Below are 15907 nucleotides of genomic sequence, written 5' to 3' on the forward strand. Positions count from 1 at the left end.
TGAGGTCACCCTGTTGGGTAAAGGGGACACTGCTGATCAGCTAGTGACCTTAGCAGCAGAGGTCTTCACTTTGTTGCTATTTTCTTCCTGCATCAGCCACTGTGATGTCTAGTTTTCACTTGATCCCTCTGGCACTGAATTTAAAAATGTTTTTCAGTATGCTAAGAGAACAGACAGCCACGAGAAGACGAGAACCAGGGTGTGGGGTGTTTTTTTAATGCATGGGCTTTTTGGTGTGGGGGCAAAGCATTGCTGAATGAGAAGTCAGTAGTCAGGTTTAGAACTTAATTAAACTTTTTGCACAGAAGTTGGCAAACTGCAGAGGGGTTCTCCTCTGTAGGTATATGCTATAGTTTAGGATTTAGTATTGCTTTTATAGAGCAGAGCAGTTGTTCTCATCTGCAGGCATTTTTTTTTTGTTCTTTTCTGTAAAATAGTAACTGGAAGACAATGCCAGCAGCCTCCTTGCTTCACCAGCGCTTGCTTTATTTTGTTCTAGATATCTGACAAGTATGACGTCCCTTTTGATAAAATAGGAAAAATCTTCAAAAAATGCAAAAAAGGGTGAGTATGTACCTATTCAGCAACTGTCTGAGAATATGAACTTTTTTCCTCTCAAACCTGCAGGCAGATCTGCTTTATAACTCCTTTATGCACTGTACATATGCAAATGCTATTTATGGATATGTTCACGCAATGTACACACATTCCAATGTCATTCATTAGAGCTGAAGACCGGAAGGGTCCTATAGAAATATGTGGTTTGACTTCCTGGGTAAATACGAGTCACAGAACCTCTCCGAGTTAATTGCCATTTGAACCAGAGTTGATCATATCAGGAAAAAGAGTTCAGTTTGTTTAAAGACTCCCAGTGATGAAGAACCTACTTCAACCCATGTTAAATTGTTCCGGTGGTTAACTGTACTCACTGTCTCTGCATTTGGTTACAGTTGTTAAACCTGCTTGTTATTTTGTGGGCTAAATTGAGGAGAACTTTATTGCAAAGTGCCCATTCCCCACAGAGGCCATGCTCCACTGTCTTTATTTTGTAGCATAAATAATGGAGTTCCTGAACATTGTCTGCTTTTGTTTTTCCTTTTAATCTCTCGGTAGTTTTCTTGGTTTTTCTCTAAAGTCACTTTGCTGTCTCAGCCCCTTCCCCAGAGCCCTTCTGGCCAGAAAATTAGGTCCTTTAATCACCTTCGGAATGTAGTTTCGAGGATTGTGCTCTCAGAGCAGAATTACTCTGCCAGAATAACTGCAAATGTTTCAAATTTATGGTAGCTAAACCACTGCTAAGGACCGCTATTGCAAGTGTGTGTGCACAAACACACAGGTATTGTCCTTTCTGGCAAATGAAAGGAGTGGCCAAGCATCAGCGGTTTCTTCCCTGCAAGCTCTGTAGGGTTTTGTGCTGGTTGTTTGTAACCATCAAACCAATCAGTTCAGAGCCCCAAGGCTCCCCAGGTGCCTGCATCTTCAGAAGGATTTTCTGCCAGTTCCAAGATATCTCTCCTTCCCTGATCCAGAAGCCAGACTTACGCTTTTATTCAGATCCTAAAAACATGGCTGCAAGCCTCGATGGAGGGTTTGGGCAAGGACAGCTAGATCTGCTGTAGGAAGCAACAAGTCAGATAGGTGAGCGGGGATCTTGCGTTACCCCTGGACAGCCCAGGCTCTCCGAGGTTTGAGGGTGCCTTTGCTGTCTTGGGTATTTAGAACTGTAATATGTCCCTGACTGATTTTATTTTTCCAGAATTCTGGTCAACATGGACGATAACATCGTGAAACACTATTCAAATGAAGATACCTTCCAGTTGCAGATTGAAGAAGTTGGAGGATCTTACAAGCTCACTCTGACTGAGATCTAAGATCACAGATCCTCTGTGGGTTTTGAGCAAAGGTCTCAAGTGAACATTTTCCCATAATTTAGTATGTTGGGCAAAACGCTAATCACCTTCTCCAGAAGAAAGCCAGGTGGTGATTTGTTCTGGGGAGCAGAGCAGTGGTTTTGCTTAATACATTTGTGTTTCTGTTCTTTACAAAGAACGTTGTAATGCTCATGACCTTATTTGCACTTGAAATGAGCAAGCAAAGATCAGCAATTAAATATAGAGCATGTATAAAACACTAGTAAATGAGGGAGGGGAAAACTCCTGGAAGGTGGCCTTTTAGTGTGGTGATGTCTTATTTATCTATTTGGTAACCATGTTTGAGCCTGTTATCAGCTAATGCCGTTTTATTGGACTGTTTTCTGCTAGGTAAAGCTGCAAAACTACTAATTGGTACTAGCAGGAATTGCGTGCAGGTTAGAGAAAAGTCTTTATAATGTTTACTCGTGAACAGGGCAGACTGTTGAAATCACTTGTGTCATTTGGAGGGAATGTAAAACTGCCTTGCTTATGAAGAACTCGCCTTAGTAACTGTGTGAACTCTCATCAGATGAAGCTATATTGTATATAAGTGCAATATATTTTTGAAGGTTTGTAAATGTGTACATACACGTGATATATAATATATATAAATATGGTGTTCTGTATATACCGTGAATATATGCAATGAAGCCCATCTAAAAGGATGCCATATACAGAGAAAACAGATATTTAACGTAGCTATTTAAAAAACGGACAAACCCTTAACACGCACCAAAGGTGAGCACGTGTTTGTATGTTCATAGAAGGCACAAGAGACCTGCTTGTTCAACACAGATCTTCCTGTCTGGAAAGAGAAAGGTACTAGCTCTCTCCTAAACCCTCCTGCACAGCCAGGTGACGGCAGTCCTGGCTTCTCCTATGAACTGCCACTCTGAGCCCTGAAACAGCTGCGTAACGCTGCCCTGGGAGGTGATGTGGGCCAAGTCTGAGAGCTGAGTCCCAAGAGGAGCTGGGCAGATGCAGTTTCCTGGGAATTGCACTTCTGGGGGTTGGGAAGACCGTCTCCTGGAGGGTGGATTTTTTTTTCCTGTAGCAGCGTACTTAAGGCTCAGCTGGATGCTGCCCGCAACAGCAGCTCAGACTAGATAATACCCATGGGTTGCAGCCAGCTTGCAAGGTCCTAGGATGCTAACAACTGGAAGTGCAGCCACAGGGCTTTTGAGAGAGGAAGGTGGCATCCCAGCTTAGCAGGCCAAGCCTTAGCAGGAACTAGGCTGCAAGCAGGCTGGGTGTTCCTGGTGTGTGTACGTCGCACTGACCCGCTGCTGAGGTGGAGAGATCAAACAGGGGCAGCTGGTAGCAGGTGTCCTGAACCTAGCCCCAGCTGGGAGTGCCAGATACCTCCCAAAAATACTGCTCTGCAGTCGATGGTACAGTATTTACTTATGTGCGTGTGCTTATGAAGGAAGGGCACCCTCTGGTTAGCAGCAAGTGAGAGAGGAACATCTAAGCAGCACTTGGATGGAAGGTGGAAACCTGCGTTGATGCATGAGTACCAGGTCCAGTGTCAGTGCTTTTGTTAGGGATCGGGGTAATGAGAGAGGTTTATCGTGTTTTCGGGCAGCACAAAGCTGCACATGCCTCACCTAGGACATGAAGGTTGATCAGGATAGGCTGGAGAAATAGTCCAGAACAGTAGGATATGATTCTACTTAATGGTTAACAATTCTACTTAACAGTTAACGAATTGTAACGGAACATCGTTCAGTTGTGTCATGCTGCTGTTGGGAAGAGGGAGGCGAATGCCATGTCGAGTTGATAGACAGGGGCATGGCTTGCAAGAAATAGGAGCCTGCCTTTTGCTCTACTTGGCATGGCCGAGGCCTCCGCCGGAGCATGGTGCCCTTCCAGCAGAGCCTAGTCCTATCGGATGTCCTGGAGGGGCCAGGCCGCCTGCTCCTTCAGCCGGAGCTTGTGGCTTCTGAGGAGGAAGGGCTGGATAAGTTGCCTGGTGAGGGGTCATCTTCAGAAGGGAAGGGTGAGGGGAGCAGCCTCCCATGACATGGAAGCATTCTCCCTGTCCATCACAAGCACAACGAGAAGCAGTGGGCGTAAATTGCAGAAATTCAGGTTGGGTGTCGGTGGTTTTCTCTGGTGAGAAGAGCAGGCTGCCCAGGGAGGCGGTGGAGTTTGATGTCAGAGGTCTTCAGAGCCACTCTGGGCAAAGGCATCTCTGGACTGAAAGATACAGTTGATTCTCCCTCGGTGCTGATACAAGGTGGTCACTTGAAGTCCCTCCCCACCATATTTTTTTAATGTTTTATATGAAATAGAATATTTTGGGAGTTGTATTGGGACCCATCCCGAGCTGGTTCATAGACCACTCCATTCCCCCCTCCTCCCTCCTCCTCCACTGATGGGGCCCCACAGAGGCTTTGCCACCGCGCTGGGCACCGCCTGCTCCCCTCTGCTCTGTGGCCAGAGCCGAGCAAACTCCGCGTGGATGCATCCACGGCTGTGGGGGTGCGGAAGGAGCGCGCCGCTGAAGAGACTGGGACCTACACACGCCGCCCTGTGCAGGGACCCACCGCCGCAGAGCAGCGTGGCCGTGGGACTTGTACCCAGCCGACACCGACCCGCCGCTTGGGCTTCCCTTCATCGGTCACAGGAATAACGTTACTATGGCAAGGGAATTTTTTTAAAACCTGATATATAGAATACATATATTTACACATTTTTATCAAAAAAGGAAGTTTTATTACAGAAACTCAGTCTAGGGTCAGGGAAGTAGATTTAGAATCTCTGTAGAGGTAAGATTGACATGAATGTTATTTCTTTTTACTGCTTAATGAAGTATGTGAACTAAATCTTGACGATTGTTTTCCACTATAAGATATTCTGGGACACGGGTCTTGTAACAGTAGCAGCAATGTCATGTATGTTTTATGAAACTGATTTTTTTTTTGTTGTTTTGCCTGCTGTTTTTTAATTGAAAATGTATTTTAAACCAAGCTATTAAATTTTATATGTTCATTTCTAATGATGAGTCTTTTACATAAAGGGGACACAGCAGATGTGTTTTCTATTTTTCCTTTGACAGGGGGTCTACAAAGCAAAATCCCCAAATAATCCCAGCGCCAGCCTTGCTCTTATTTCCATATAAGGTGCCTGATGGTCAGTGCTGGAGGTCGAGCAAAAGCCTCGAGGGTTGTGCCACCTTGTGTGCCCTGTGCAGCGGTGGGTGGGGATCTCCCGTCACTGTGGGTGTGGAGGGGACAAGCTGTGGTCTTCCAGCCCTGCCGAGGCTGAGGTGCTTTGAGTAGCTGCCAGGGCCACAGGGAGGGGTGGGTGTCTTCCCAGGAGGAGCTGGTCCAAACTGGCGCTTCCTGGGCGGTGTGTGGGGCACAGCGGGTGAAGCTGCAGGCACTGACTTTCCCAAGATGAAAACACTCGGTTAAAGTCCGTGCTGATTCTCCAGGGTAATCCTAATGTCACTGTTGCTCTAATGTCTGGAGCGGTGTTCACGTGTTTTTTTTATTTATTTATTTTCCTGTCAGGAAGTGTCTCTACAAGCTTTTGCTTTGGCTCCCCAGCCCCTGCAGCGGTTGCAGGGTGCTGCCCTGGGGCGGCTTCTGCGCCGGCACCTTCCCAGTCGCTGGGCTTGCATCGGCGTGCCTGGGGCTTGGTGGGGAACAGCGTGGGTGGCAGATTTCTGCGCTAGAAAAAGGCTGGTAACACTTTCTTATTTCTAGTTCTTGTACAGGCTGCACTTGTGGAGTTTGTGTCCCAGATGTAGGAAGGTGCTGCAGGGCATCGCCTGGCAAGTCATGGTGTGTCCTGGGTGATGCAAAGGTGCTGGGGGATGCTGAGTGTCATCTCCACCCAAGCTGGTGCCTGCTGAAAGGTTGAGCGGGGTTTAGACCCTGGTACAGGTGGTTTGCAGCACGGTGGCCATCCCGCAGCAGACATCGGCGTGAGGCTGGATCTGCTGTGGGGCTGGCTGCGAGACGGCTGCTACCCCCTCTCTGGCCGAGGGATACCTTCGTCTTCCTGAGCCTTTACATGGTGTGCGTGTGCGCCTGCGCCAGCCCTCTCCTCCTGCAGCCCTGTCAGCCCTTTCCTGTTCAAGTGAATTTAAAGAAAGCGAAGGTGAAATCCCGAAGCTGCAGCTTTGAGCTCCCAAGCCAGGCAGCCTTCCAGCGAGATCCATGCCGCTTCCCTGGGGCGGCACTCAGGGCTGTAATAACATATTTAGTTAAGCTTTTAAGACCTGATCTTTTTTTCGTATGGGAAAGCCAACTTCTGCAGCAGCCTCCAGCTTCTTGATGGGTCTTTTGTTTGTTCATTGCCAGAGCTTTTTCTTGAGGCTTTGCAAGAGCAAGGAGCTTACGTGGTCCTCTGTTTTGTTTTGGTATTTTAAGTGATTTGATTTATTATTATGGTTAAATTATTAATACTAGATTTTAGATCGCACCTCAACTAGATTAATTGGTCCAGTGAAAAAATACGAGCTCTTATAACTACTTTTGCTGTTTGTCCTTGGACAATCTTACCCCACCATACCACAGCACTCTTTGTTGGATACCTCTGCATAGCTGACAGTACTGTAGAAGGGATATTTTGGCTTTTCTTCTTGGCTAGTTTCAGTGGCTGGGGTGGTTTCAGGGTTTTGGTGTGTCTTACAGTCCCTTGTTTGCACAGGGCAATGCTCCATTATCCCATCAACCTGTTTGCCTGCACACACAGCTTGTGGATGGATGGCATGCCTGCTGGCTTAAGCGTTATTTACTTTGTCATCTCTCCAGCATGGCCATCCTGCAGGCTGCAGATGAGTGCACAAATGCCAGCTGGTGACCAGTGTCAATGGCATCGAACTTGCATGCTCCTGCTGCAGCGCTGGTCATCTCAGGCAGCATCCCAAGCCTGGTGTGGGCCGGCAGGTCCGTCACCTCCGCTGCAGTTTGATGGGTGGGAAGCACGTGCCAGGCAGGGGAAAGGTGCATGGTGGAGCCTGGCAGCAGCTCGGAAGAGTGGGAACATGGTAGAAAAACATCTGTCCCTCTTGGGGATTTGATACCTGGAGGTGGGGACAGCCCCAGGCTCAGGGATTGATGGCAGCGAGGGATGAGGGAACATGGTGCGTGGGTGGCTGCTGCCATCAGGCTGGAAGAGACAGTTTGAATTGGAGTGAAATCTGGAGTGGGGGTGAAGTGAGGAGGGGAAAGGTGGGCAAATCCGTTCCTCAGCACCAGGGAAATGAAGTCCCACGGTTCCTCAGTGCCCCGCCGGTGAGGGGAGCTGGATGGAGCCCTGGCCAGGCAGCGCTGGCCCTGCTGCCCTGTTGAGTCGGCACCCACAGTTTCTGGGGTCAGTGGCTTAGGGCAAAGAGGCTGCAGTCCCGCCACTGCTGCTGAGCAGCTCCGCTTGGGCCAACTTGCCCACTCCAGCCATCAGCGCATGCCCAGGCAGAGCCCGGTCCCCTGCCTGGACAGGTGCATTGGCTAGAGGGGCTGCCATCAGTGGGGACCCCTCCTGCTCGAAGGGGTGACTGGGTGACCAGGGACAAGGGCACAGGAGCGCAGGGATTGGCACTGGGTCTGCCAGGCAGCTGTGCCAGTGGCGCAGGGGTTGTTGCCAGCACTTGGTTTGATGCTGCTTTTAATTCTGTCGTGATAAGGTTTGCTTGTTTGTTTGTTTTTTTAAAGTAAATGATTACATGAGCTTTGCAAACATTAATAAGTAAATAAAATAAAAATGATTGCTCAGTGGTCAGCTCTGCAGGTCACGTTCTCCACAGTCTCTGCTCCATGATTCTTCTTGTTTGAAATACTTTGCTTTGAGCCTGTCAGCCAGTGCTGCCCAAGGGCTTTTGAGGGGGCAGCAGTGCTGGGTCCCCCATCTTGTGGGTGTCAGGGCCCTAAACCAGCCCTTGCTCACCCACTTGCTTCTGCTCTGTGTGCTTAAAAAAGAACCCAGGTTGCAGGCAAGAGGCTGGTCGAGACTTGCACGTACAAAGCCTCAAGTCAGGATAATGCGTGGAGACAAAAGGAGACAGTTATAAAATCAGCAAGCTGAAAAAATAGAATCTGTTGCTGCTTAAATCACCCCTTGCTGTGCCACGTGGCCGTTCCCAAATGTGCTGGCACCTCATGGCAGTCCTGTGCGGAGCTTTGCCTGCGAGTGACCCCCAGCCTGGCCTCGGCAGGGGCTGAGCTGTGCCCGCGGGGATGCTGCATGCCTCTGGCTTCCCGGGGCACCAGAGGGGCCATGGTTTCGGCGAGAGAGGGGCCCAAATCCACCAGATCTCTGCAAAGGCACAGCTCATCCCTGCTCGTCCGTATGTGCTGTGGGGCCAGGGACCATGGTGCTGCCCCATCCATGGCCAGCAGCACCCTCAGGACCCTGTGCTGACTGTCATTGCTTTTTCAAAGGAAGATTTTGAGCCCTCACCCAGGACTGCAGAAGAAATTTGGAAGGCGCCTCAAGAGGAAGATAAATGAAGAAGATGATTATGACCCTAACCATTCTCCTTTGCTTTTTTTTTTTTTCCTCTTCAGGTCCATCTTCCAATTCCTAAATGCTTCACATTAATGTTGCTCTTCAACACCATCACATCTTGCAATATTTAATTTCATGGCAGAATTTTCCCCCATCGCCCTGTCTTGAAAACCCTCTCTCTGTGGATCCTCAAGGATTTCTTCACGCTGCATTACATCTATCCATTACCCCGCTGTTATTTTGCTATGAAGGTACATCTTGAGGCTTTTAGGAAGCATATTCAAGCTCCCTGACAACGGTGCTGAGGCGGATGTAAATACAGCATGACAGACTGTGAGTGCCATAAAGTGCAGGGGTGGAAAACTGGCTGGGGGGGACCTGCCTGGCTGCAGCAGCGCTGGGATTTCATGTCCAGGTGAACAGAGAAGGGGGACCTGGCCTGACACTGGTAGAACTGGGGAAAAAATAAGCTCTCAGCTGGACAAGTCTGTCTTTGGCAATGCAAATTTGGAAATGCAAACCTTCAGGTTAAGGGTATTCAGGCAGGGTGTTCACAGCTCAGTTTATTTTGGTCAATCACTTGGCTTGGGAAAAAAGTAGGGGTGGCGTTTGTGGAACAGAAGGAGCTGTGGCCAGGGCTCAGTTCAGCCACGATGCTGGGCATCACCAGGTGTGTTGGGAGAGTTTTGGGGTGAAAGCAGCATGTTTTTTCCCAGCCTGTGGTCTTTCCCATCCAGCAGAACTGTGAATGTTCATCCTTAGGCTGCTCTTCACAGGGTCACTGCATGGTTGATGTTGGGAGGGACCCCTGGAAGCCATCTGGTCCAACCCCCTCGCTCAAGCAAGGCCACCTGGAGCATGTTGTCCAGGACCATGTCCAGGTGGCTTCTGTGCATCTCCAAGGATAGAGACTCCACAGCCACCCTGGGCGACCTGTGCCAGTGCTGGGTCACCCTCACAGCGAAAAGGTATTTTCTGACGTTCAGAAACTCCTCCTGGGTTCGGGTTTGTGCCTCTTGTCCTGTGAAGGTATGTGGTGGGTCTCCTGGAAGAAACGGTGCCAAGAGATCAGAGCGATGAAGTGGTGACTTTGTTACAACTGTGAAAATAAAATGTACCTACTGGTGCTGGGGTGTCTCAGAAAGGACAGTGGAGACTCAGAGAATGGCATGGCAAGAGCACCTAGGACTGAGGCTTGAGCCTAAGTGGGAGGTGAGACAAGGAAGGGGTGCACCTTTCCTTGTGGGTGAGATGGGAGGCTTGAACATGGGATGCGAAGAGAGGACCAGCAGACGGATGGTGATGCCAGGTATTGGTGTTACAGCTCCATGCCCAGGCACCATGCTGTGAGCCCTGCAGCATCATCCCATACGTGTTCCTGACAGCCCCAGAGACTCAAGTTCTGTGCAGCCCATCGGTAACATCTTCACCAGGCCACAGCTGAGTGCCAGGCAACCCCTTACGGACAGCCTGGAGCTTAGCCACCTCCCAGTACACCCAACATTTTCCTGCTCAAGCTACCATGGACTTTAACTAGAGATGGGCTCCACTTCACAGACATCACAAGATCAAGGTAGTAAGATCAAGGTAAGAAGATCCTGGATCTCGGGGCTTTGCTCTGGGCAAGTCTTTTTTGCTACTTTCCTCTCCCCTTTCCAGCTTTCCGTTCCCTAGGCTAAAACACTGAGTGCTGAGGAAAGAGCTTGGTATTGAATATGATGTAAATGAGTTTTACTCACAAACTGAATTAAAACTAAGGAAGGTGTTAAAGGAAAAAAGCAATCCCAGTGTTTTGAGTGGAGTAAGCCATCAGTGTTAAACAGCTTATTTCACCACCGGGAACTCAATCAAAACCAGCGCACCCCCTCCTGAGCAGCACCCTGGCAGCATGGGATGCCCACCAGCAGCGAGGAGGTCTTGCTGTGCCTGGGAGCAGGAGGTTATTTCTAACAGAAAGCGCAATCAGATTTTACAGGGAAGGACAGATAGTACATGAAAACTGAGGGGACAGGAAATCTGTAGTGGGAAGAAGGTGGCTGAAGCTCCTTCAGCTTGAAAGCCCTGAGGAAACGTTGGCCAGCAAAGCCCTGCAGGGCAGAAAAGCATCGAGTATTTCACCTACTCAGCAGAGGAGGAAAATCAGACCTTTGGGGATATTGGGGATGACAACTGGTATGTGAAATGTGGATTTTTGGCATTAGGCAGTCACCTACCTCTCCCCTCATCAGGTGTGTTGGAGGGACCTAGAGACCCTAAGTACTGCTCGAGGGTCAGCTGTGGATCCTGGCTGTAAGACTTGGGCAAAGTGATGCAGCCCGAAGGAGGCAGCATGTGCCTGGCTGCTGCACCTCTCCCACCAGCCTCCCCCAGCAGCCCCCATGGGGCGTGCAGATGGGGGCACCCCCGGACAACACCCGCACCCCGAAAAAGCACCTCAACGTGCAGTGCTGGCTCATTGCTCTGCTCTGTTGGCACCACAGAAGGATGCCCAAGGGGAAAGAAATTCAGCATGAACAGTGTCGCCCGTAGTCTGGAGGGGAAAATGGCATGGCTGCGAACCAGAAAAGCTGCAGCCCAGCATTAGAGCCCGAGTTTATTTCACATTAGTCATCTTGTTGCGTCCTCTTAACATCTTGAAGCACTACAGTAGCAGGGAGGAAGCGCACGCCCCAGGCTGACGCAAGGATTTACCCATGCTGTGGAAAAACATCAGGACTCCTTGTCCTTTTTACATAAACAGTGTAAAACTAAGTGGGAAAGCTCCTTTGAAGGGAGGCGTTATGATCTCTGCTGTGCAAGGAGAGTAACAATTAAGTCCAAGCAAGCACCAGTTATCAGAAAAAGCATCAGTTCCTACTCAGCAGCCCAGCCTGGCAGGATGCTTTATCCAAGCAGCAAGCAGGGTATGTTCTGCTTCTGAGCAAGTGGGTGGGGGAGACTTGAGTGATCCGTGACCAGCAGTACTGATGGAGAAGTATCACAAGAGCAGGATTTTCTGTTTTCCAGCTCCTTAGCTGGGGCAGGGATAGGATGCGGAGATTGCTGGGGTGAGACACCCCCCGTAGACACTAGGACAGTGACTTAAACTGTTAAGTGACTCAATTGCTATTGACTATTCCCCCCAGAAAAAACCCAAAGATGCAGAAGAACACAGGTGGCTTTTATTTTCTCAGCTCTTAATGGAAAACGTATTTGTCAGCAGTAAAATCCTGTATTAGGTTGTGTTTGTTGGATATATACAGTCAATTGTAAAGCACAGCGTTGATTTTGGCACAATATATACAGAGGGCACTCAGGGTGTATAATCAGTAGTTTTACAGTTTGAGGGCAAACACTGGGGGCAGATATTACCCTTACAAGCAATTTCACCCTCGGCTCATGCCCTCCTTTCCTTTAGCTGCCATGAAACAAGGCTGTGCCCTTGTCCCTGGCTTAGCCATCCATCCTGCCATTGTGGCATTGGAGAGGGACACGGAAACCCTGTCCCCTGTGAGGGAGCATGGCCTGACTCAGCTGGAGATGACATGATTTTGAAAGCACTGCTGTTTCGCCTGTCAAGCAACATTTGGGAAGGCAAAGGAGGGTGTCAGGTGAGTGCAGGTGGAGACCCTGCAATGAGGGGCAGAGACAGGAGTGGGCGCAGTGCAGCCCAAGAGAAATGGAAGAAGGAGATGCCATAGCCACACTGGTTGGAGAGGAGTTTATTTATAAATATAATGGGTTAGCGATCGCATCTTGGTTTGGATGTCAGCGTAGTGTGACAGCTAGCTGTCATGGGGAGGATTTCATACAGCAAAATTTGCAGCGGCACTCACTCAGGCATCATTTCAGGCACTTACGATGTAATAGGAAGCAGCAAGCGAAGCTGAGCATGCAGGGTGGGGGTAACTCAGCTTCTGGCCCTTCCTCATCTACTGCAGTCCCTGTGCATCTGCACGTGGCAAGGTGGAGAGGACCGTGTTCCCTCCCACTGCGCTGGTGGCCCCACAGCCAGGTTCTTCAGCTCTGGCTGGGAAATGTCTGGAGGCAAGCAGAGCTGAGCCTTGGTTTGTGTGAGGACATCCATGTGCAGGAGGGCAGCAGTAGAGGTGTGTTTGGTGCCGAGGGCAGTTGCTTGAAGGTGGCCATCTCATCTGTCCCCTTTTCTTCTGTCACGTGTCCTTGTGCTTACTCCTGTTCAAGGATGCCCTGACTGGTCTCCTGCCTCTCCTCGGCCTCCCCATCGGTCTTGTTTTCTGTGATGGTTGTTAACTGCAGCCCAAGATGGTTATTTTCTTATGTGGATGTTCCCTATTCTTAATGTTTTGCCAAGAGAGGGCCAAGAAGGGAGAGGGAGAGACTCTTTCTGCAGGGCTGTGGAAGGGAAGAGTGGGAGACACAGCTCCAGGGAGGAGCAGGGGAGGCTGCAGGATGGGCCATGTGGACCAGGGATGTGTGAGTGATTAATTCCATGGGAAGCACAAGGTCAGGAGTCACCATGGGAGGGGAGGAGAAAAAGTACAGATAAGGCACTAGCCCAGAAATAAAATGGACAATTATTTTAAGAGCTGCTTAGAAGCGTGACCCAAGACCACCTCTTCCAACCAACACATGGACCTTGGCCGAGAGCCAGCAAAGAGACAACTAAACACATATGATGAGACAGCTGGACACCTGTGATCAAATTCTCCCCACCCCTCCCTGGGGCACCGTACTGTGCTCAGTGCTGCACAACTACTCGGGAGCTTAGAGACAAAGTCCTAGAGGAGGTGGCAGTGTTGGTACTAGAGAACCTTCTCTCTGACTGTGAGGACACCATGGCTAACTCCATGTGGGAGGCTGCTCCTGCCCGATGGAAGTCTGTGGCACCGGTCACCCCCCACTGTGAGTGTGAACTGTGTCTGGTGGTCCAGAAGTTGGTCTCTGGTCACACGGGATGTCTTCCAGCATCCAAGTGCTACATGAAAACACCTCAGAGTTAAGAAAATGTGAAAGATGATTCAGGATGAAGCACATGTCTGCACATAGACTTGATACCTGCCCAAGCAAGTTGTGAGATGACCAAAAGAGGGGAACATCTGTCAGCATTACTAATGCTTTAATATACTGTGTGTCAGAAAACACACGTGGGTTTAGCTAACAGTAATATTGAGGTCAAGAGAACAGTGAAAACGATGAAGACATCCACTTAAGCAGAACAATAAATAAATAACATGTCATTTTTATTTTTGCTGGTATTTGAATCCATCTTCTGGTGCCACTAAAATAAGATCAGGGCATGAATAGCAGCAGTAGAAAAACCAGATGGTGCACTTGAGCGAGCAGATGGTGCACTAGTGTGTCATACTTATTACTGTCACTTACTTTATTATTTCTGTTATGGTGGATCTCTGGATGGTCCTCACCTGTGATCAATCTTTGTGGATTGGATTTTTTTAATTCAGTAAAACATTACGTTTCACATACCCGGAAAAAGTCTATTTGAGTGGTGATTCCCCTCTGTAGTACTGCCAGGTCTCAGGAAGCATTTGATGCAGTCAGTGTTTTTTCAGGTAGAAACATGTTTTTGGGAGTGGAGAAAAAAAAAAACCAAAACAAAAAACCACCAAAACTGGCAGCGTGTGTTTCTTCTGTAAGCACCCTGGATCCAAAATAAAGTGGGAAACAGTTTGTGTGGCTCTTCTCTTAAACCCTTTCCTTTCACCATAACCTGGCTATGTCTCCTTATGCTGTTCTGGCTGCTTACCCACTCCTTGGATGCTTATCCACGTACTGAAAGTTCAATCTGTTTCTGAAAGGGAATACGAAAGGCGCAGGCGAGGAAAAAGTTGACTTTTGACTCACACCAGTTGGGGATGGCACGCAAGGACTGTGCTTTTCGTCCTCCCCTTGGGCAAAGGCTGCTGTGTCACAGCCTGTCCCTGCTAGCAGACACGTACGCAGTTTGCCGGGGAAGGCTGAGGCTCCTTGCCCAGCAGCAGGGGGGGATTTGCCGCGCTGTTGGACAGCCCGCAGCCATAAAGGAGGTCTCCTCTTCGGCAGCTGGCCCACATGCCGTGTGACAGTGCAGACAGACTGCACGTTCGCGCTCCCCTCCCCTCTTACATGCTGTCTAGCACCTTGCCTCTGTCGGCACGTTGGGACCGTGTCCTGTCGGCTCTGTGATGCTGCTGGGCACGGCAACAGGCCGAGAGTGTCAGCAGCCAAAGGCTGAACGGTCTGTACGGCTGCGCCCGCTTGCTCAGGAAGAGGCAATCCATGCCAACATGCTCACACAGACTCTCACTGCCAGCCAGGGCCAGAGTCTGTATAAAAGCCCTGGCTTTATCATCACTCTTGCATTCAGACTTTATTTTAGCAAGAAATTTTCCTTGTTGGTCTGTCTGCTTTTGTTTCCTCTCCTTTTCTTCCTTTCCCTCCTCTATTCTTTGTGGTTATCCCTTATATCCCTTCCGCCCACCCCCACCCCCCCCACTCCCCCCCATTCTTCACATATATCCCATTATAACTCTCTGACTGTAAATCCCTTCTATAACTCTGCTGTTCCCCCTGAGGTCAGTGCGTTCACCCTCTGGGTGAATGCCTCTGGTCCTGCTCCTGCCCTCAGCCAGGGGCTGCTGTGGCCATTTCCATCAGCTGGTGACAGGCACCACCTGGCAGAGCCGCCTCATTTGCTCTGTGGTGGTTTCTTCTCTGGTTGCTGCTGACAGTCCAGCAAGTACATTTTGGGGCAATGTGGGGCTGTGTCAGCTCCGACTGCTCCATCCTTCAAGTGCAGAACAGAGGAGGGAGAGGGGATGGACACCCATCTTACATGTGCATCGCAGTCTTTCATTTCTTCTGATGTATCTTCTCACATCTCCTGCACGGGATAGCTCTGATTGTAATTATCTATATTTATTTGATCCCGCCCCATTCGCTAAGCTATTTGTCTGCTACAGTAGCCTGCTGCTGTATTCAGCCAGACCAGATGCCGCTGCCAAATTGCACTAACTCTAAAGCTGCACCCCAGACAACTGCTTTGGTCTATTTTTAACTGCTGGTAAACACTGGGAAAACTGTCTGAGCCCATCATATTCTTCCTCTAGTCTCTTTTCAATTGTTTATTGTGTAATTATCTGCAAAAAGGCAATGGGGGAAGAGCTGCCTGTGTGCCATTTTGTTCTTTTCAGTCTACAGTATGAAATATTTTCCCTCCTACTCACATGAAATGTTTGATCCTTTTCTTGTCATCCCAGCCAAAAGGATAAGATAACCTGAGTGGAGCCTTAACCCTCTGCTGAAGCAACTTACATCTGCTCGTTCCTGCATCGGAACAAAGACATTGTCTATCTTTGACAAAGAAAGCCTTTCTCTGAAGTGTTTGCCAACAGTCTGAGTTAAATAGGCCTTTATAAAACCAAATGGAGAGCCAGATCTGGAGAATACCAGAGCAGCAGCAGCACTGCAGGGGCAGGCTGGGGGACAATGGCTTTGCTGGGCTGGGGGCCGCATCACTGCAGCCAGGGAGGGCAGGGGCACCGGCATCCTGCAGCCGCTGACGTGGGCAGGCTCCT

The 15907-nt window shown here is 49.4% G+C and overlaps 1 protein-coding gene across 1 annotated transcript in view; it reads left to right on the forward strand.

The window, feature by feature from the left end:
- Nucleotides 1-4914, forward strand: part of GRHL1 (grainyhead like transcription factor 1) — a 164415-nt gene extending 159501 nt beyond the window's left edge. Inside the window, exons 16-17 of the mRNA XM_080387856.1 lie at nt 500-564; nt 1757-4914. Coding sequence (XP_080243982.1) covers nt 500-564; nt 1757-1871 — 180 coding nt within the window. The 3' untranslated portion in view covers nt 1872-4914. The remainder of the gene's footprint in view (nt 1-499; nt 565-1756) is intronic.
- Nucleotides 4915-15907: the final 10993 nt, after the last annotated feature.

Source organism: Falco punctatus (genome assembly GCF_963210335.1).
Source record: "Falco punctatus genome assembly, chromosome: 5".
In the NCBI taxonomy this organism is placed as follows: Eukaryota; Metazoa; Chordata; class Aves; order Falconiformes; family Falconidae; genus Falco; species Falco punctatus.